Source organism: Hermetia illucens, chromosome 2 (genome assembly GCF_905115235.1).
Source record: "Hermetia illucens chromosome 2, iHerIll2.2.curated.20191125, whole genome shotgun sequence".
In the NCBI taxonomy this organism is placed as follows: Eukaryota; Metazoa; Arthropoda; class Insecta; order Diptera; family Stratiomyidae; genus Hermetia; species Hermetia illucens.
The window spans coordinates 97,246,587-97,268,581 of NC_051850.1; the positions used below are offsets into that span (position 1 = coordinate 97,246,587).

Sequence of the window (21,995 nt, forward strand, 5' to 3'; positions counted from 1 at the left end):
GTTGGGGAAGTGAAGGGTGATGTGGTGTGATGCATCACTTTGTAATATCACTTTCCCCGAAAAGTGATGTGGTGTCACATTACCTACTAAGGAAATGCTTCGATCATCACCAGTCATCATGGGATCTAGATCTGGTTCGGCAGATGCGTCGGCAGGCTCAAGTCGTTCGCAACACAATTCCTTCCGATGAATGTACTTGTCCGGTGATTTCGATGGCTTTTTTTCTCGATTGACCTTAGTAAACATGTAGAAGCAAATTGTCAAGTATCAAGTAAGTAGTTAAATCATAAAATGAATAATCTTGGGCTCGGCTATAATCATCGAGCTGTTCACAGATAGTGTTCATTCCAATGTCTGTTATATCGAAAAGTGTATTTATGTGTATTTTTCAGCGAGTGATGGAACCGAATGACATTAGAACAAGAGATTGTACTTTTATTTTTCTTAGGTGCTTCCAATAATTCTTATACTGCCTACATTTAGCAGATGATAAGAATAGGATTTAATCGTCATGTTTAAACATATTCTAAGTTGATCCTAAGGAGCCGACTTCTTGCTGTTAGTCGTTCTTAAAATATATTCGTCTATTCTATGATAGACATTATTTACGCTAACACTATCACGATATCGTTTATGTTTACAAAGGAAAACTGGAACCCTCGAAGAGCGTTGTCAATGAATACTTGAAAATTTTGTATCCCATTGCATAGAGCGAATGTCATAACTTGGGACTCGAAGAAGCCAAACCAAATGGCGTTGGTTTTTGTGCCATCCTCCGTCACCACCGAAATTAGATCTATTATGATAAAGACTTTCCAACCGTGTATCTTTTGAGCGAAGCCCTGCAGTTTTGCAGTCGAATATTTGTCCGAAATGGTCACTTCGTTGAGGTGACAATAATCCCCCCCCCAGGGTCGCCAAGATGAAATCGATTAGCTCATTAACTACTATTAACATCCGTCTCTCCCGTATGTGTCTCTAATCTCAATTTCTAGGTTTCGGCATCAATCGATGGAGAATAACCTGTAGAAGCCAGAAAGTGCAAGGCAACTTTAACGACTAAACTGATTTGAAGGACTCAAGGTATCCAAGTTCAATATTATAGCGCAGATTTTTCACTCTTTGCAAATAATTAGAACTCTACTCTTCTCAGCATCTCTGGTGCTTCCTTCGAGTCATGAGTGGTTGTGCTTGTTGTCCGAGGCTATGATTGGTCAGCGGAGTGGATGTTATGACTTCTGGGCTCCTTTGTAGTGTAGAACTGCATAATGTCACTACTTATGGTGTGAAAAATCAAAGTGTGGAGTATGTTTATTAACGGTGTTTAACTTAATGGGATATCTCTCTACAAGGAATTGAATTTAAACAAATCATGCAATTAAGCTACTACTACTAGGTTTCAGAATTGTATACATATGTTTGTATGTTCTCGTTTTCTGAAATTAGTCCAAATACATATAGACTTTTTTATTGTTACTATTTTCGCATTTTTCAACATAATTAGAAAGATACGTAAATTTAAATTCTGAATGAAATTATCTAACAATGGAAAGTGAAAGTCATCCAAGTATTTGTTTTATGCTGAAAAATTCGATAGTCTATTCGATAAGCTACAAAAAATAAAACCATTTTGGGCATTGAAAAAGAATAAGCAATTCTTATGCAAATTGGAATTACGTCAAATCCGTTGAAATGAAATAATAAATTAATGAAAAGGAAGCCACATGGAATTAAATTAACTACAAAAAATCCACATATTTTGGATACACTCTGCTGATCTTCAGTAGCAATGTTTGAGAATCTCAACGCAATCGCAGTTCATGTGTGGCTAACATTCGATACGGTCCAATGTACTAAAGGAGTTTATGAGTGTTCTTGCGTGGATGACCAATGGTCAGTAATTTTTTTTACGCTGAAATTTATGTTGCATCATTTGAGCAACTTGTACGCAATATTTTTCAGCATATGATAAAATATGAAGTTTTGAAGTTACTGAGGTGTTCAAGAACCCGCGGTTCGCGAGTCAATTTAATATAAAATCATATTGGTCCATGGTCTCCAATTTTTCGTTGGGTTAATTTTTAAGGAGGTCATTGGTGTGAAGAAAAGTTTATACTATGCATTTTTGGGTTCCCATTTGTGGATCATGATTGACAGCTTATATTCTTAGATCATATCACAGATGTACCCTTAACATAAAAAATTCACATTAGCAGCAATGTTAGAATAAGTTGCCCAATGGTTGAATCTGAACCAACATCGAGTATGCTGATATGGTATATGAAAAAAGCCATGCTTCAAACAAGCAGGATAGCAAAACCTCACCATAGAACAATGATTTATTTGACTTTTGGGTATATCCGTGTTTCTCCCTTCAATCGAGATAAAAGAAGACCTAGGAAATATATGAGGGTCGATGTGTTCAAGACCTTTGCAGTTTTTACTAATTGTATTGCAGAAAAACTGCACACTTAAGAAAGAGGCATATTCGTGGCATATTCAATACAGTCCCGATTTGTATAAACTTCTTAATTGGTACACAACACATCGTTTGGCCTCCTCCGTTGAAGTTTTCTGTCACATGACAAGATCGGTTCATCCCTGTAAAGTATTTAAACGCACAAAAAAAAGTCCGTCAATTTGTCTTTATTTCAAATGTTTCGTGCTCGATATTCGACCGAGATCTTTTATCTTCTAAAATTTTGTACTTTATTGTTTCACCGCGTATCTCCGATTCAGATCCTTTCTTATCTTAAAGCGTAAAACTGGACAAGTGGAAGGGTTTCAAACTAAACCTGTTTTCACACACACATGTATTATTGGAAGATCTCCGTCAAGATCTATTCCCCATTTTCCCATTTGTGTAGGATTGCAAGCTATGGCAACAAGTTAGTACGTCTACTAATTGCGTGTTACCATGCTCGTCCTACACGTTTAACTAAACCTCTTCCACGACAATTATGTAATTACATAGTTTTCATCCGATTGCGCATTGATAATCAATGAGTCGGAGACACTTTAACTCTCATTGCACATTCCGATTACGAAATAAGTGAGAGACATAGAGCTCATATTTTGTCTCAGTTTTAGCTTTTTACACATTTCGATTTCACCACTTAATAATCCCTTTTGCCACTCTCAACTGCTACTTGGAGGTGAAATATAGCAGCTCTGATTTTGTATAATATATAAAAGATGACTTAAATTTATTAAATTTAAATTTACTCAAAAGAAGAAGTACAAAATTTTGCAGTGATATAGACCACAATATCATATCATACTGGTACATGGTACATACATACAAATTTGCAGTAAGTTAAAGTTACCTGCTTTGTCCACATAGACTGTTAGCATCACATCAAAGTGAATAGCCTGATTTCCTACTAAGTGAATAACTTGATTTACTACTAACTACGGCCTCCCATCGCGCCGGAATATTTCCATTTAATTCCTAAAATGACCAGGTGAAACGAATCTGATGCAGAAGGGGTGAGTACGGAGGTTTGAAAGTGGTTATTTTCCCCACGGATGCTACTCAACGGAAAAATCTGAAAAAATCATGAAGCATACGATGGCTAGGTTCCGAACTACCGATATCTGCTCAAATAAAGTCAATAAAGGTGCACATATTTATATAATTTGCAAATCCTCCTTAAGTGCCCCCCTTCGTGTGTCATATCCGATCAATTGTAATCTAGATATAGTGTAGTATATATGGGCAAAGTAATTCGGAAATTACAGTGTTAAAAAGGTAAAATGTCACATGCCAAGTTTATGTCAATCGCCGTAATAAACCGCGTATTTATAGGGCCGAATGATTTCGCCAAAATTATAAGAATTGATACCAAGGCTTTACATGTGTTTCTTCAAGAAACCTAAGGTTTATGGACTAGGTATAGCAGAATAATCGTCGTCAGTAAAGAAGCCGTTTACACTTTTTCTTTAGGATAATCACAGTACCCTCTGGCGTGGCAGCAAAAAAACACCTCCACTAATAGGTAAAAGGAGTGCGAATTTTTTTCCACCGAATATAATCATTAAATGAAAGGTATCAATTAGTACTTTTCGAAGCAGTTGTTAGTTTTGACGTTGGCTGCAAACGGGGGGAGTGCTGGGTCTATTAATTTAAGGACCCGCTCTTAGAAAGTACCCAACCAAAAATTCTATGGTATCTAGACTTCGAATACTGTCCACCGCGATATTTGCTCTTAAGCTTATCCTAGATTCGTAAAATTTTAATATGGAGCATCATATTGAATAGTTTGGTAGTAATCCTGCTATTATTAACAAAGTTATAATAGGTTAAGGTTGCCTATTTGACTATTCTCAACAGGTAAAATGTCAGCACCACATCGAATTGAAGATCGGACATATATACACTACGACGTATATGTAAATGAAATTATCGTGTACCCAAGCATTACACAAAAGATCAACAAATCCATTCATACTTGGAGCACTGAACTTTTGGTTGCCGACTTGTTCCATATTGGAGCGGTGGTGCTTTCTTACCAGGCAGATGGTGTTCTACTTGGCTTTCCAGAGCTCAGCTAGCATCTAGTTTCCAGAGCTCAGCTAGCATCTAGTCAGGTCCTGTCGCTTTCTCTGATCTCATTCATTTGATTCCTTCCTTGATTTCAGTGCCGCTGACAGGTAACTATAAACTTGTTCCAAACTATCGGCGAAGTCTCTTGTAGAACGCAAATATCGATGCACCTCTTCCGAAAGGCTTTTGTGAATTCCTCGGCCTTTCCAGTGAGGGTACAAATACGCATTTACATCTTGACGCCGTTCATGCGTCAAGAACCCTTGCTAATTTCTTGCCAATAGCAGAGGACGTGCTGCCGCGTCGACTGAAGTGAACAGCATTTTCCGAGGCTTTGTATTATTATTATTATGCATAACCAGGGAAAAAACCATATTTGAATATGAGACACTTAAATAGAAGCACCACTAAGTTTCGTAAGGATTGACTCGGGTAAGAGAATGATATTACGAGATTCCTGATAGAGATTATTGGTCTAAAAATTTTCAATTACGTTTTGAGATCGGGTATGAAATAGTAACGTAAAAATGTAACCTTTCTTCATATTCAGTTAAGAATTTAAATAATATCAAATGGTAAGGCTAAATAGAGTTATTAGAATTTATATATACATGCATGTTATGATGAATTAGAAAATGGTCGTAAAAATAGATTCATTGAAGCGGTCTGAAGACCTAACTTTTATAAATCATGGGATTTTGAAACCTAGATTTCGTTTAGATACACCACTGTGTTTTTTTTTTAGATTTTTCGGTGGGATTCCGAGAACGAGATCTGTTACACTGTTTGAAGGTCATATTTTGAGCCCTCACTTCCCTACGTTTCACCCGAATTGAGGTTTTTCGCCATATTCTGTGAAAAAAGTAATTACACCCTCCTTTCGTATGTATGGGGAGCTCCCCTTAAACTTAACACAAAATGGCGTCACTTGCTGTAATAAAGGGAACCGCAGACCACACGCTGTGACCAAATTTCGTGTCAATCGATCTAGCCGTTTCCGAATAAATCGGGTGCGGCAGGCGAATAATCATTGACTCGATTCTAATAAGGTTTTGTTTCACTCAAAACCTTAATAAAACCTATAATTAAACGGTGTATGTATATCACTTCTTTCAATTTGTCATAATTAATAATGACTTAACAACCACCGAGGGAAATTGTGCATTGTAATGAAAGCTTACGTAGAATCTATAAACTAAAACTTCCTAACGTGTGCCGCTTTCAGCGACATGTCAGAATATTAAAAGGACTTAGGATCAGTAGTATTCATTTATTCCTCATCAATTCTGAACATTATATTACTATACGTGGGCTATTAATTACATAGATTAGTTTGTCGCATTTGCTAATATTATATACACAATAAGAAATGAATATACTCATCTAAAATGGCGCTATCAAGCAAATAAGCATGGTCATACCCATATGAGGAAAATGACTCATGCATATTAATCTGTTGGCTATTGTTACACTGAATTTGTTAATTCATTAATGCTACTGTGTTCGACTCATATATAGCTTGTCTGGATGATGCAAACAGTTTTATTCATTATTTACGAGATTACTTTATAAAAGCTGCAATTTCATTTTTTAATCTTAGTTTAATTCATTAAACTCAATATTGGTGCCCCTGGTATTATGGCTTTAGGAGCGGTTCTTTCTAGCGCTTCATCATTGGCTCAACCCTCGTCGTTTTTCTGTTTCTCAATGGGATGACACCGTCAGCTTCAGCTTGAACATCCAATTGCGGATTGAGCTTTCTCAAGTTTTACAGCGTCCACAAAGTAGCTCTGTGTTCGAAATCGGGCCAGGATACCATTGTGGCCCGATGCGTCTCTTGATGAAAGCTTGGAGATTTCGAGTGATAATGACAGTCATTTTTATCAATTTCGGACTGTAGTTAAGTCTGTGCTTTAAAATGCCGTTTACTTTTTTTCTTTAAGATGACCGCAGTGCCCTCTAGCGTGGCAGCAGAAAAACACCTTTTTTGGAGATGGGTATATAAATTGTATTTCAATAACGAACTTTGCGATGGAAAAATTACTATGCACACTCAAGATATTAATAAATCTATGGTGAAATATTTGTATCTTTACCCAGTTCTTCACAAAAAATTTCTAAAAAAAGCCAAAAAACGGCTTTCACACGAGATGACAAACAAAACAAAACCAGATATTTTGTTAATATAAAGGAATTCTGTTCACTTCAGGCCCGCACTACAATCCTGCTCATATATGATTACTTCGGCAAAGCATGCAAAAAGTATTGATCGGTCCTCTGATGCAGAAGTTTTGGGAAGAAGAAAGGGAGTATTGCTAAAAAGTGTGGCAAGATTTCGATTTAATATTGTGTGCGGAAAAGGAGGGCCTACATAATTGTTACGGTTTAAACTGGTTAAACCGCAACATGAACGTCCGTCGGCCAAACCATGCGGGATTATATGACGTTATTTTGAATCAGTTATGGTAGGCGGCATATATGTATAACTCCAGCTCTTAGTTAACGGTGATCGAGAATATGTTTCGACAGTCTGTTCTCCTATGCCCATGATTGCTGATGACCATAGAAAACCCAAGGAAACTAATATGGAAAAGAAGTCAATGAAAATGATATGGAAAAGTGTTTATTTGAGGTGGAGAACTAAATTTTATCATCCCGAAGCAAGGTCAGAATATGTATGAGCACTTTAATGAGGATTATCCCCACAGCACCCAACAGGAAATTTTATTCAAGCAAGGGCTCGATGAAAGTGATAGACCAGCAAAGTTAGACATACATTAAATTAGGTATCCGCATTGATAGAGGTTTCTACGAAAGAAAATGCAATTTAATCTATCTGTTGGTGGAATAATCGTGATCATCAATGGTGCAACAATCGGTATCCTGTTTAGGACTGCCTTAGTAAGGAACTCCAGACAACCCGGTTTCACGTCGAGGGCCACCAATTTGACATCCTTGAAATCTGTTTGGCGTCCTGGCCTACCCCTCCATTTCAGGCAGGGTTTGCCACGTCTTCTTTTTCTACCATCGACATTGCCCTTGTAGACTTTCTGGGCTGAATTATCCTCAAAAATTTCGTCGTTATATCGCCACCTTTACGTAGAGGCTAAATGTTCTTGGAATGATTCTCCTTCAGAACGCGGCTCAGAGTTCGCAAGTTTTCTTGCTAAGAATCCAAGTCTCCGAGGAATATCATATATAAAGACTGGAAAGGTCATTGTCTTGTACAGTAAGAGTTTTGAAGCTATGGTAAGACGCTTTGAACCGAATAGTTTTTGTAAGCTGAACTAGACTCTGCCTCCTGCCAACAACCGTGCGCGAATTCATCGCCGTAGATGTTATCGGTTGTGATTTTCAACCCCAAATAGAAATTATTAATGCTCCCCAAGTTGTGTTCTGTTATCTTTATTATCCTCATTTGACCAGTGCCATTTGACACTGTTGCTTCTTTGGTTTTTTGATGCTGACATTCCCACCCTGTACTTCACTTCATTAATGTGTACTTGCTTTCATCACTGTGGAGCCCAACATCTAGCGCCGCTATATTACTATATTTTTTTGTAATTGGCTGGAAACCCCCCTTAAGTTCATCCTAGCACCACGAAATTTTGCAGTGATGTAGGCTATAATGTACAGCATGATCGTACCAAGTTCGGTGGAACTACTACACTATTACTAACAAAGGTTTAATACGTCAAAGTTGTTGCTTCTTTGAAAATTGAAGACTATGAATGTCAACATCACCCGAAAGTGGATACTCTCACATAATATATGGCTATATTACGTGCTACATACTAAGAAATACACAAAACCTTCCGTACCTGAAGCGTCCACCTTCCGGTTCCCCGACTTGTTTCTTCTTTTTTTTTCTTTAGCCTTTGTCGAGTTCATAAGCAGGGTCGATTCGTCGTGATCGGTTGCGCCATTTTGCTCGGTTAAAGGCCTGATCTAGATGAAGTCGCGAGGTTTTCAAACGCGGACCCGGCGTATCAAGTCACCGTTATTTCGGCCGGCCTTTTGGTCGTTCACCATCGGTTCGGATGTTAGACCAATCTTCGCAAGTGAAGTTTCTTTAGTCCGAATTACGTGACCATACTATCGAAGACACCTACGTCGCAATTTTTCAATGATCGGTGCAACCCTATATCGATCGGGATATTTTCATTTCGGATATGATCAAGGTGTGTTAGGGCACTAGTTCAACGCAACATCTTCGTCTCCATTACTGCGAGACGCCGTTCATTGTCTGATTTGCCTGGAGTGAACCCTCTTTAGTATAGGCCGATTATGCTGCATGTATTGGGCTATCCGTCAAGCAAAGTAGCAGAAAATATCTTATAAATGAGAATACGCAAGGCAATACCTCTATAATTGCTGCACTGCGTCATATTGCTTCCCTCTATGTATGATACAGATAATGATTCGCTGTTAATCGTCAGAGATTGATTCGCTGTGCCAGCCCTTGAGGATCAGTTGATGTAGTTGATCGTCTTCACATTTAACCGTCAGGCATTGATTTGCTATCCCACACCTTCAGCATAAGTTGATGAACCGCTTGGTGTGATTGGTCACATCCATATTTACGTAGTTCGGCCGTGATTCCATCGGCCCCTGGCGACTTATGATTTTTAAGCCGATGACTTGCTCGGACTGTTTGTTACATGCTTTGTGGTGGCAGTGTTTGCCTGTTGTCTTCAGGGACCTCCAAATCGCTGATTTTTTGTATGTTGAGCACTTCACCAAAGTATTCAACCCATCGCTCCAATATTCTCGGTCGGAAATCAGATATCCCATTCCATTTTCGTTTCATTCATTTCAGTCCGAGTCCATTCAGTCCTTGGATTTGTTCGTGGTTCCTTAGCTTTTCCGTGTAGGGTTGTCCTTCCCACCCAATCCTCAACGTGGGGAACCAGTTGGTACAATTTGTGTCGTTTTTAGACGTAGGAGACTCGTTGGAAAATTTGTATATTGTAGAACATGATACACAAATATGTATTCAACCTTGAGCATGCCACTCTTTTTCTTCAGCCTTTTTCCCGTTCACAAGCGGGTCGGCTCGTCGTGATCGGTTTCGCCATTTGGCTCTATCGAATGCCTGATTTGGGTGCAATCTTGAGGCTTTTAAATCCTCATCCAGCGTATCAAGCCACGGTTGTTTAGGCCTGCCTTTTGGTCGTTTACCATCGACTTCAATGTTTAGATCAATCTTGGCAAGTGAATTCTCGTTAGCACGACTTTTTCTTTTGATTTTCATTGAAAATCACATCCTCACGGTTAAATTGGCCGATATGTGAAAGTGGTGATAAAATGCAACGTTAAACTATAATTTTTCCTAGAAGTATACTCGTCACAAATCATCTAACGACAGTACGGTCCATGCTCCTGAAGTTTTCTTCATTTCATACCGTACGCCAAATGGTTCTCAGTCACGATACAAATCCCACTGTCAACAGTTAGATTTAAACCGCGTTTCCGTGGGATAGTCTACTAACCTTTACCGTTTACTTTATGCAATCTAATCCACTATTCTAGGCTGACCGGCGAATGATCGCCTCCGAAATATCATACATGGCGCAGAACAATGGAAGGGGAGGGCAAATTTCTCGGGAAGTCTTGGATATAGTTAAAACACATTTTAACAAGCCGACAACGATGGTGCGTAGGCAAAATTGACGCACTATGCCCCATTTATAGGTAAATTGCGACCTTTATTTTCTACCTAGGATGGATGATATGTCCATAGCTTCAAAAAATTTTCTCCTTTACGCGAGACCATGCCGTTAACATTTCGGACATGTTCAAAGCAAGTTCATTGTCTTTCGTGGCCAACTCTTACTCCAGATGATCTTCTCTCAAAAACCTTTGAGTTTCAGGTTCAAATCCTGGCTACGTCGTGGATATTTTTGGCTTTGGATTGTAGGCTTACCACTGAGCATGACGGTAATGAAACTGAAACAATCTACTTTATACTCTACAAAGGACTGGACGGAAGACGGTCGTAGCAAACCATTTTAGATAAACGCAATGACTAAAATTGATCCTATATTTCAGTACTATCTTAAATTTTCCCCAGGAACAATTTGTTATGAACGAATATAATTTAGGAATCACCGAGATTTTACTACTGGCAAATAGTGTGAAGCAGAATATTTAAATTCTTCTTGTGAGAAATACCAACTAGCGTTTTCTTTCGAATATTTTTCTTAGTTTTATATTCTTTGAGTAGTAACAATGGACTGATTTATATTGTGACATCATGGATAGTCATGAAGTCCGCAGTATTCCTTGAATAAAAACCGAACGTCGAAAAATAGTATTTTCTTTTCCAACTCTCACACAAGGTTGCGCAAGAAATCGGAGCAACCATGATTTTTGCCATTCATTCAATATGAAAGTCATTAACAATAATCTTACCTTTTAGAAAACAGTTAAATTTGTGGAGGCAAAAGTAGCTTCCAAGCCTCTTATGCCTACATGCAACCAAGAAACGAAAAGAAAACTTGCACTAACCTCCCAAAGTGGCATTTTTCTTATTTTCTATCAAATTTCATAAATTCTATGTTACATAAAGTAATTGTTATTGTAACTTTTTTAGATAAATTAATATTCACGTACTTTCGATTTCGATAGTATAATACGAGCAGTCCGTTTTTTCAACCACTTTCAATTAATGAAAGCGAAAAAAGTAAATTTGAAATTAAAGTTAAGTTTCGTTCACTTTCAGCCTTCACTTTCCATGAAGTTTTATTTTTCGTATCCAAGAAACAAAATTCGTTTTGAATTTTCGTTAACTTCATCGGACACAAGACCTTAAATTGGACACATACTGGTCGTTGATATTTCATTTAACTGGGTCAGAAAATGAATTTTTCGTTGAGGAATTGAAGAAATTAAGAATTGCAAATTGAAATTTATGAAGTTAAGATATACATTTGGCATACAATGGATGATTGCACTACTTTTAGAGCCGATGCCTGAATGCTTGTGCATTCATGTGGTATTATATTTGCATTTTGATAGATTGTATTTGTCAAGATTCACTTCCAATTTATATGCTAATTGTCCCGTTATTTCCGTTTCATAACAACTGGATAGAAAAATATCCATCTTTATTTCGTTGTTGTAATATCTTTAATTAAATGAAATGTAAAGTAATATAAAATTAATAAATTTCTCATGTGATTCTAAGCAAAAAATATAAAGTAATTTTTTTTCCATATCTTAACCCTTCAACTGCCACAGCTATTAAATTTTTTTAAAAATAAATTTCTTTCAAATACTAATATCGCAATTACTCAAAAACTACGATAGCTAGGATTGTGAAATAAACGCTGGATCGTAGCTTTGAAATATGAATGTCAATTTGTATAAATAAAGTATGCTGTTTGGAAGTAATAAACTTCTAAACGCAAAAGTTATGTTTTTCTCTCCCAACATTTTTCAGTGCGACCCTAATTTTCTTAAGAAAAACGAATTTCTGTTTTACTGTGATATAATTTTGTTAATATTATTTTAATTACTCAATTTGTAGTGGTTCCAATAGATTAAATGGAAACCCATTCATTGTGAAAAATACCTGAACCCAAAGACATAAAATAGGTAGACACCTTTCATGACTGTTAGATAATCCTCATGATTGTTTTTGTTATTTTTAGTTCATTGACTAACGGCGTGATTATTGTGGAAGTAGCACGTCAGCCTACCAATCTCGCTGCTCTGGATTTGAATCCCAGTCGTCATGGGTCTCTGTGTTTATCTCGTGTTTGTCTCGCTACTGTAAGCTTATCACTAACCCAGTGTTAAGTATGATGATAGTGACTCTGAAGCACAATCTGAATGTGTGGATTCCCTATACTCTACCAAGGAGTGAACAGGAAACAATATTGATTCATTGGAAGATACCATTAACACTTCAGTGTAATTGGGTTTTAATTACTAGGGGTATGTAAGAGCAGTTTTAAAAGTTAAATTGGTAGAAAAAAATCTATTAACTCGGCTGCAATGCTAAGTGTTAATGTTACTCACTAAAATCATCATAACCTGAAGCAAGAATAACTCGGAAGCAATCTCAATAATAAAACATCATTTCAAGCCAAAGTGGAGGATGTATTTGCGGTTGGCTGCAAGAGCAAATTAGTGAAAATTGTATCTTCATCGGTGGATTAACTCGTGAAACATATTATTAAAACCGATTTAATTCAAAACCATGGGAAAGAATTTTTGGAGGCCAGCTTATGGAACATTATATTCTCCCAAACCGATTGACAAAGGAAGGGTATTTTTTTGTAGGAGATCCTGCTCGCGCGGGGCACTTCCATATAATTTCAGGGATGTTACATCCCTTCTTAACGGAGAATATGATAAATGGTGAATAAGCCGTTATGAGTCAGTACGATGGCTTCCAAGATCATCATCATCATCAACGGCGCAATAATCGGTATCCGGTCTAGGCCTGCCTTAATAAGGAACTCCAGACATCCCGGTTTTGCGCGGAGGTCCACCAATTCTATATCCCTAAAAGCTGTTTGGCGTCCTGGCTTACGCCATCGCCCCATCTTAGGCAGAGTCTGCCTCGTCTTCTTTTTCTACCATAGATATTGTCCTTATAGACTTTCCGGGCTGGATCATCCCCATCCATACGGATTAAGTGACCCGCTGTCGCTCATAGATTTCGTCGTTATGTAGGCTACGGAATCGTCCATCCTCAAGTAGGAGGCCAAAAATTCTTCGGAAGATTCATCTCTCGAACACGACCAAGAGTTCGCAATTCTTCTTGCTAAGAACCCAAGTCTCCGAGGAATACATGAGGACTGGCAGGATCATTGGCTTGTACAGTAAGAGCTTTGACCCTATGGTGAGACGTTTCGAGCGAAACAGTTTTTGTAAGCTGAAATAGGCTCTGTTGGCTGACAAAAACCGTGCGCGGATTTCATCATCGTAGCTGTTATCGGTTGTGATTTTCGACCCTAGATAGGAGAAATTATCAACGGTCTCAAAGTTGTATTCTCCTATCCTTATTCTTCCTATTTGACCAGTACGGTTTGATGTTGTTGGTTGGTTGGTTTTCGGTGCTGACGTTGCCACCATATACTTTGTCTTGCCTTCATTGATGTGCAGCCCAAGATCGCACGATTTGGATGAAGGCAGTTTATACGTCGCGGGTGGTTCTTCCCATGATGTCGATATCGTCAGCATAGGCCAGTAGTTGGGTGGGCTTAATGAGGATCGTACCTCTTGCATTTACCTCAGCATCACGGATCACTTTCTCGAGGGCCAGGTTGAAGGGGACGCATGATATCGAATGGTCTTGAGAGTGATCCTGCTGCTTTTATCTGGCCTCGCACATTGGTCAGGGTCAGCCTTTTCAGTTTTATCAATTTCGTCGGGATATCGAGTTTTTCTATCGCTTGTCGCATAAAGAAAATATGATCTGTTGCTGATTTGCCTGGAGTGCAGCCTCTTTGGTATGGGCCAATGATGTCCTGAACATAGGGGGTTATCCGGCCTAGCAAGATAGCGGAGAATATCTTATAGATGGTATTCAGCAACGTGATTCTTCTATAATTGCTGCACTGTGTGATATCTCCTTTCTAAGGTTTTGTGTGAAACAAAACCTTGTTAGAATCGAGACGGTGTCTGTCTGTCCGTCCGTCTGTCTGCCACACCCGATTTATTCGGAAACGTCTGGACCGATTGTCACGAAAATTGATGAGAGTATGTATCAGAGTGAAATTATGCGGTGTTTCCAACGATTAATTAATTGAAGTAATAAAAACTTGTTGTTTCTTTTTCGTTGGTGTGGGTATTTATTCTTGCAAATACCGATATTTGCACTGATGAAGGGAACAAGTGGTTCCCGAAATATCGGTATTTGCAAGAACCACTTGTTCCCTTCATCAGTGCAAACAACTAGATTTTTCAAATGAAAGGTCTCAATTAGTACTTTTGGAAACTGGTTCAATATTTGATTTTGGGTGAAACATAAGGGAGTGAGGGCTCAAAATATGACCCCCAAAAAGTGTAACAGGTCTCGTTCTCAGAACCTATCCAACCGAAAAATCACAGTGGTGCATCTCTATGAAATCTAGGCCTCAAAATATATCCAGTTCCAATATCTGCACAAATAAAGTTAATAATATTATAGTATATTTCCACATTTTAGAAATTTACCCGGCACCCCCCTTATGTTCATCCCGGAAGTACAAAATTTGGCATGCGTATAATGAAGAACATAATGCACAGTTTGGTCTCGTTTGAAGAAAATCCAACTATTATTAACAGAGCTATAGGGGGTGAAACTTTACAATTTTTTGTGAATTTCGTGCACTTTACAACCTGCATGACGTCATCATCACATATCAATTCGTCAATACCACAACGAAATGAGTTCTTATGAATTGGGTCCCAGAGAATTATTTTGTTTTAGTTTTTTAGTTATTTGTCAACCAAACATGTGTGTATGTAGGTATATATGATAGTACATGCGTGCTAAAGAACTTTGCGAGTAGTGCCTAATTCAAATAGATATAAGAAGTAAATTGGAAATATGGGTACGATCAATTTATATACGTGCATATATGTGTACAGTATTCGGAAATAGGCAGGTTGTTTGTTTAGGGTGAGGGTAATATCTATGGCTGTAATATGTACGTATGTCTCGTAGTTTGGAAAAATATGAAGGAGTATGTTGGATTTGTAGCTATATACGGATAGAAAAATGTGCGTTGAAACTTCTTACATAAGATGAACACAAAACCTATATACCCGAAGCGCGAGCTTCCGGTATTCCGACTTGTTTATATATGAGACAGATAATGCCTTTTTCCCCTTCGCAGGCATTGATTCGCTGTCCCACACCTTGAGCACAAGTTGATGAACCACTTGGTGTAATTGATCGTTTTCATATTTAACCAATTCGGTTGTAATTCCATCGGCTCCTGGCAACTTATTATTTTTAACCCGATGAGTTGCACGGCCTGTTTCTTCTATACTTGGTGGTGGCAATATTTGTCCGTCGTCTTCAGTTGGCGGGACCTCCAACTCGCCGATGTTCTGGGTGTTCTCAAAGTACTCAACCCATCGCTCCAATATGCCCATTCTGTCGGAAATCAGATTTCCCTCTTTGTTTCGGCAGGATGAACATCGAGGTGTGTAACGCTTCATCCTGCTGATTTGTTGGTAAAACTTCCGCGCCTGGTGCGATTGCTCCCTGTACGCAATGAAGTCGCTTCTCCGCTCGCCGAAGTTCGTGATAAATCTGCGCGCGTACCCGTGTCCTTTAAGAGTATAACATTACTCGATATGCAGCACTCTTCCGTTCCGTTGCTAGCTTACAGTCATCGTCAAACTTTTTGCGGCTGGGGCCAAGTATGTTTGTGGCCGTATTTATGATAACTTTTTCAGGTAATTGTGAAGATCATTTGTTGATGCGTTATCTCCAGGATCTCTGTTGACTGCCGTTATAAGTGTTGCGGAGAGCTATGTTGTGGATAGCTTCAGTGTTAACTCTCACCTGATTGTCAGAGGGGATTCTGGGTGGTGTTGTTATTCGAGCTCGGAGCACCATGCTAACGAGATAGTGATCCGAGTCTATATTGGCCCCCCTGTATGTTCTGACATTCATCAAGGCTGAGAGGTGACGTCGTTCGATCAGCACGTGGTCAATTTGGTTGAAAGTGGTCCCATCTGGAGAGGCCCACGTATGTGGGCCGCTTTCCGCGCAAACCAGGTACTTCCAACAACCATTTCGTGTGACACTGATAATTGAATGATCCGCAACCCGTTATCATTTGTATTTTGGTGTAAGCTATGGGAGCCAACGTATCGCCTGAATACGGCCCCTTCCCTACTTGGCTGTTAAAATCTTCAAGTATGATTTTGATATCATATCTGGGACCGGCTTCCAGGGTTCGTTCTACTGCTTCGTAGAAGGTATCCGCGACTCTTCTCTAGGAAACCGGTCCCTGTCCTACGCATCTCCCGTAACGCTGTTACATCAAGCCGATGTTGGGACAGGATATCGGCTAGCTGCTTGGCAGCTCCATCTCTGTACAGGGAGCGCACGTTCCATGAGAAAATGCGCAACTCGTTATTCCTTTGTCGTTGCCGGGTCCGTCGTTGTGTTATTCGTCCAGTCCGAGGCTCCGGTTGTGGCTTCGTAACAAGTTGTTTTCCGTGTAGGGTTGTCAGCCCTCCCCACCCCCAACCTGGAGGACCGTCTTCATCCTTCTCCGGCTGCAGCTTTTCGTTAAGGAAGAGCTCCCAGCGGTCACCATGTGGAGATGGAGATAGGGTTTGGTAGTAGAGCTGTTGGTGTTGGTTCAACAGGCGTTTCATCAACGAACTATCAAACCTATTGATTTATAAAAATCATATTTACATCAAATATAATATATTGTGTTATTTTGCCACCAAGTTTTTAGTGCCCGTGATAATGGTAAAAACATTTATTAGTGTAATAATTTGAGCCTACAAATTTGCATTTGTATCTATCGCATCATTATTAATTGGATCTTATCACTTTATTTTTTCAGTATGGAATTTTAATGATTTTGATTCTTTTGGCGGAGTTAACCGTCGGTGGTCTTGCTATCGGATACAAAACTCGAGTAAGTAATAAATGTTTTCAAAAGAATTTAAACATTTCGCTTCCAAACCCTTGGCTCATTTGAACCTAACCGTTTCAGACCAAGGACGAAACCATGAAGTTCCTCCAATCAACTATCACCCGATACTACTCGTATTCTACTAGCAATCAAACCGATGTCGTAACAGCAGCATGGAACGAAATAATGATTGATTTAAATTGTTGCGGCGTACAGAACTACAAAGATTTTGAGTCCTCCCCAGCGTGGAATGCCAACAAGGGAAATAGAACAGTGCCAGAAACCTGCTGTATTTTAGAAAATGGCATGCTAAAGGATCCGAACTGCCCGAATACACCAACAGATGCTAACAGCTACATGAACAAGGTGCTTTTTAATCTTTTTTTTCTTCAACGAAGTATTGCTTACGAAAAATATAACATTTTACTTTGTATTAAAGTGAAGTATAATTTTTAAAAATGCAGATGGAATCTAATGTATACTTTCGTAGTCAAGGGTGATATTTGGAAAAATCTATAACAAAATTATTGTCATCCTAAAAGCTTACATCATACTTGCATACATTTTGGCTAAGTCCTTAAATCAAACCAAACACATGTTCAATGATCCCCTATAAGGTGGACGTTTAAGGTATCTGATTACAGGTTTCGTAGGTCTGCTTCAGAATTTTCGAAATGACATTCAGAATTTTCCAAACCAATTTCAAACCTTTGTAAGTATGCAATAATTTAAGCTTCTTAATACTTGGAAGCTCCTCTCGATTGTCAGTGGATATCACTGAGGCTCTACAGGAAACTATTGCAGTCACAATATATATGGGGGGGGTATATGGGGGTATTTCTTTTCATTTCAGACCAAATACAATGGTCCATTAAATGATCGAAAATTGAATGGACAGTTCAGGTTTTCTTTTAAAGAATCAAAATTCCATCGTACTCCAGTGGCAAAAATTGATGGCCAGGCAGCTGTATATGAATTGCAAGGCATTCTCCTCCTCCTCCGATTCATATTGGTTGCATATAGCTAAGCCCACCACACCAATTTTTTCCGTGTGGTAGTTTTGGTAGGATTTTCATATCCCACTTTTCAAGGGGTTAACCCCATTTGTGACTCTGATTTTACTGCGTTTATTTCAAGTATAACTATCTGACAATACTACCTTAAAATTTCAAGTTGATCCAAATAAAATTGTCTTTGATATGATCTTCGAAAAAGACGAATCCGTATAGTAAACGACCTGAAGTGTTTTTCTACAAATGACATGTTTGAAACCTGTGGCCAAAATTACTTGAAAATTCCTAAACCGATCTTTTCGAAACTTGGTAGGCTTATTCAATACATAAAAATGTGGTGTTTAAGCGTTCAACTTTAAATAAAAGATTAACGTTTCATAGCCCAAAACGACCGTGTTTTTTTAGTTCAGATGATCCAGTTCACCACAATTTTGGTTACAAAGGAGGGAAAATCTCTTCCTCTTCGGGGACCATGAATGCGCCTAAGACGTATTCTTTTTCGGACATCGCCATCTCAATTTTTACCGCGAGCTCGTAGCGTAGATAAATAACTGGTTGAGGTGCACCCTTGCCGTTCTCCTCTGTTTTACCAAATCCAAGTTACATGATGGTGTTTTACTCTTCTTCGTCATATTGAGTGGAGCTCTCTTCCCATGCCAGTTGTGATCATCTGGGTTGTATTCTCATTTCCAGCATCAAAATCAAAATGCCTGATCCGAAAGCATAATATCGTTTGATATTCTCTACTCTTCGACAAGAGTTGCAATGCCAGGGGATGCCACCGTAATGTCGATGACTTGTTCCCTGACCACGTTAAAAAAGTCCATTACCCAAATTGAGAATCTGCAGTTTGGTTCCTACCAGATATTCTAATATTCTCGATTCTCTCGCGTTAGTGTTGGAATTTCCTCAGCATACATGATGGGCATTAACATCACATCCTATTATTACCTCCATGCCTTTACTTTTGGCATATTGGATAGCTCTGATGAATGTTCCACTACGGACTTGATCCGCGTCGTAGGGGAAATAAGCAGAACTCGAAAAATCTCTTTACTTCACTGTTGACTTATTATTGCCAGTTTCACCGTTGTCGTGCCACCACCACATAGGTTGTTAATCAAGATAGCCTGCAGATCTTTTGAAACTACCATGCAGGAACGGGGTCTATGACTTCCATCGACATGCAGTGGGTCATCATATCGGAAGTTTAAGCCCCTGACTTCCCTAATCCTTGTTTGAGGTATATGAATGTCTTGCAGTTATTGATCCCAACACTGATAAGTGCAGTAGCCGCTTTACAATACTGCATTTTTTTTTTAATGTGGCACCTCATTTACACTTCAGTTGAATACTCCATGGGCTGCAAGTCACGGTCCTAAGCCCAGAGTACAGCCATCAGCCCATTTGTTCCCGAACTTTTTTAATATCCAGTTGACGAACGCCGATAGTAAGGAAAGCCCCCCCCCTCTCCTGCCTTATTGGCTAGTAGCATCAAAATGGAGCTGATGAGGTTATTTTAGACACATTGTTCTAAAACTTCCGCACCACTACACTTTTTGAATGATAGCAGCTCTGAGACCCTCTTCAGAGTTAGTCGCACACCGTCCCACACATCGTTGAGGGAGGAGAAGTACTGCCTGGAGGAATTTAGTTGTAACATTTTACGGTATATGCAGACCCAAAGCGAAGTTTAATGACTTGCAAAGATGTAATCCTTATCGTATCGTATCGTAACCGGATGAATTAGTATCGTTACACAAGCTCCATCCATCGAATTCGATAGCCCTGGCCGCAAATGAAGACTTAGCCGTTGCTGCTAGCTGCTGCCCTTTGGGGGGAGCGTTGAGACAATTAGAGGACTGTTCCTTCGTTTGCGCTTAGCTGCAGATACTCGGGCCACTCCTTTCCCTCAATCTTAGCAGCACCCGGGGGTTGTGGTTCACCCGAAGGACCAACCCGGAGGCATTGTTCTATCAGAAATGGGTTTTCCGGAGGGTGTTTTTTGTTCGAGGACAGAGGCTTACCCGTGGGCAAGACTTTAGCCTCAACAGATGGCGCAAACTGAAGTTCGGGGTCAGGGGTGCTGACAGAAGGGCGTTCTACCGATGAACGAAGTGTTGCCCCTTCATTCAGGGTTGAATCGTCACTCAATTTTACCGGGGAAAGTAAATCCATCTCGGAAGAACACCTTTCCCGAAACAAAGCTAGTTGAAACTGGGGTTTGCCTGGTACCCAGAGTTCACTGCGGCTGCCTTGGCATGGTATTCACATCTTAGCTTGAGGTTCCGCTTAGCTTCAGGTTTCACCCCTAGAGAATCTTGTTCAGCGTCAACTAACATTGAAAAATAAGTAAATCTTAAATTGTTTACATCAACGTCACCATCGTAATGAATGATGCATTCACGTAGTATGAATTAGATACATTACCCTTGAATTGAAGATAGTCCGAAGCCCGCAACATTACCGAATTTCTAATTTTTTTGAAAATCGAGGACGCAGAACAATTTATAAGAAAATATTTTCCTTTCACGCTAATGTAAAAGTAGTCACATTCTATAGTTTACGATGGTGGTGATGACATTTCCATCGCAATGACGTTTTACAGCCTCTCTAAAAGCTATAAATAATCTATTATGTAATCGTCTAGTTTTGTAAGACTACATGCAAATTTACTGCATTCAGCATTTGCGTGTCCACACTTTATAATTATCTATAATTTCTTACAAATATTTCATTATTTTTACTAGGGTTGCTTCGAAGCAATGGTCGAATGGCTAATCAATCACCAGAACATAATCATCATCGTTGGAGTCGGAATTGCACTTGTGGAACTAATAATAATCTTCTTGGCATTTTGTTTATGTAAAGCAATAGATAAATACCGCGGAATGCGGCTGTAAATGTGGAATTAACGAATGTGCCTTTTATTTAGCAAACGTTGACATTAACTATTGCTAAGATTCATCGAAGGGTCCAAAATATTGATAGATTAATATTTAAAGTCGATGTAATTTAGTGCACGTTAATTTTAATTTAATAATTTTCTGAAATATTTTAGAACTAAATCTGAAAACAAAAGTACCTGTAGACTCTTTTTTATTGGGGAAGTGTCATACAGGATATAAAAGTTACACTTATGTATGTTTATAAGGCTAGAACTTCTGTCGAGTCAAAAAGAGTTTGTAGATTATTGAAACCGAACAGCTCAAAAGTTTCTTTTTGTAAAAATGAAGTTTTTATACCTTTGTATGTAGGTTTTAAGTGTTATGTATTTAAAAACCCATAATGTAAGTACATGTGTTTTTTTTAAATAAATAAACCTTTCCGTCTCAACATACTTTTCAATTTTATACTATATTAAAGACAAATAGGAAATCGATATATCATCCTCTGTTATTTTGGCTGGATGAAATCGTAAAGCAATTACACAGGCGCGGTGTGAAAATGGTAGCGTATCCTGAGAACGGGGTGATATTGGTATCTAGAAGTGTTTCCTTCGTTATCAGTGAGAAGTGTGTTCTTGGACCACAAGATGCTGAACGGTTAGAGACCACAACCTTGTAATGGAAAATATCTGCTGATTAGATTCAATTTGACTATTACTCGCGAACAGACAGTAATACAAGGGCGGAATCCGAGACTGAGCGTTGATGGTCTACTGAAAATTGTGAGGGTAAATTGGTGCCCAAAAAACCTATATATAAGTAAAAAATATATGCGGTGTTTGGGAAAAACTCAACGAAAGTATTTGTATTTATAAAGTGAAATCTTGGCTAAAATCGACAAAATTGAAATTGACGATTCAAATCCCCTTCGTCGATAGAAGCT

At 38.8% G+C, this 21,995-nt stretch overlaps 1 protein-coding gene across 3 annotated transcripts in view; it reads left to right on the top strand.

The window, feature by feature from the left end:
* LOC119647934 (tetraspanin-18) overlaps positions 1-21,504 on the top strand; it is a 145,051-nt gene extending 123,547 nt beyond the window's left edge. For all 3 annotated transcript variants that reach the window (XM_038049276.1, XM_038049274.1, XM_038049277.1), the window contains 3 exons: positions 17,080-17,154; positions 17,233-17,517; positions 20,915-21,504. In XM_038049276.1, coding sequence (XP_037905204.1) covers positions 17,080-17,154; positions 17,233-17,517; positions 20,915-21,067 — 513 coding nt within the window. In that variant the 3' untranslated portion in view covers positions 21,068-21,504. The remainder of the gene's footprint in view (positions 1-17,079; positions 17,155-17,232; positions 17,518-20,914) is intronic.
* Positions 21,505-21,995: the final 491 nt, after the last annotated feature.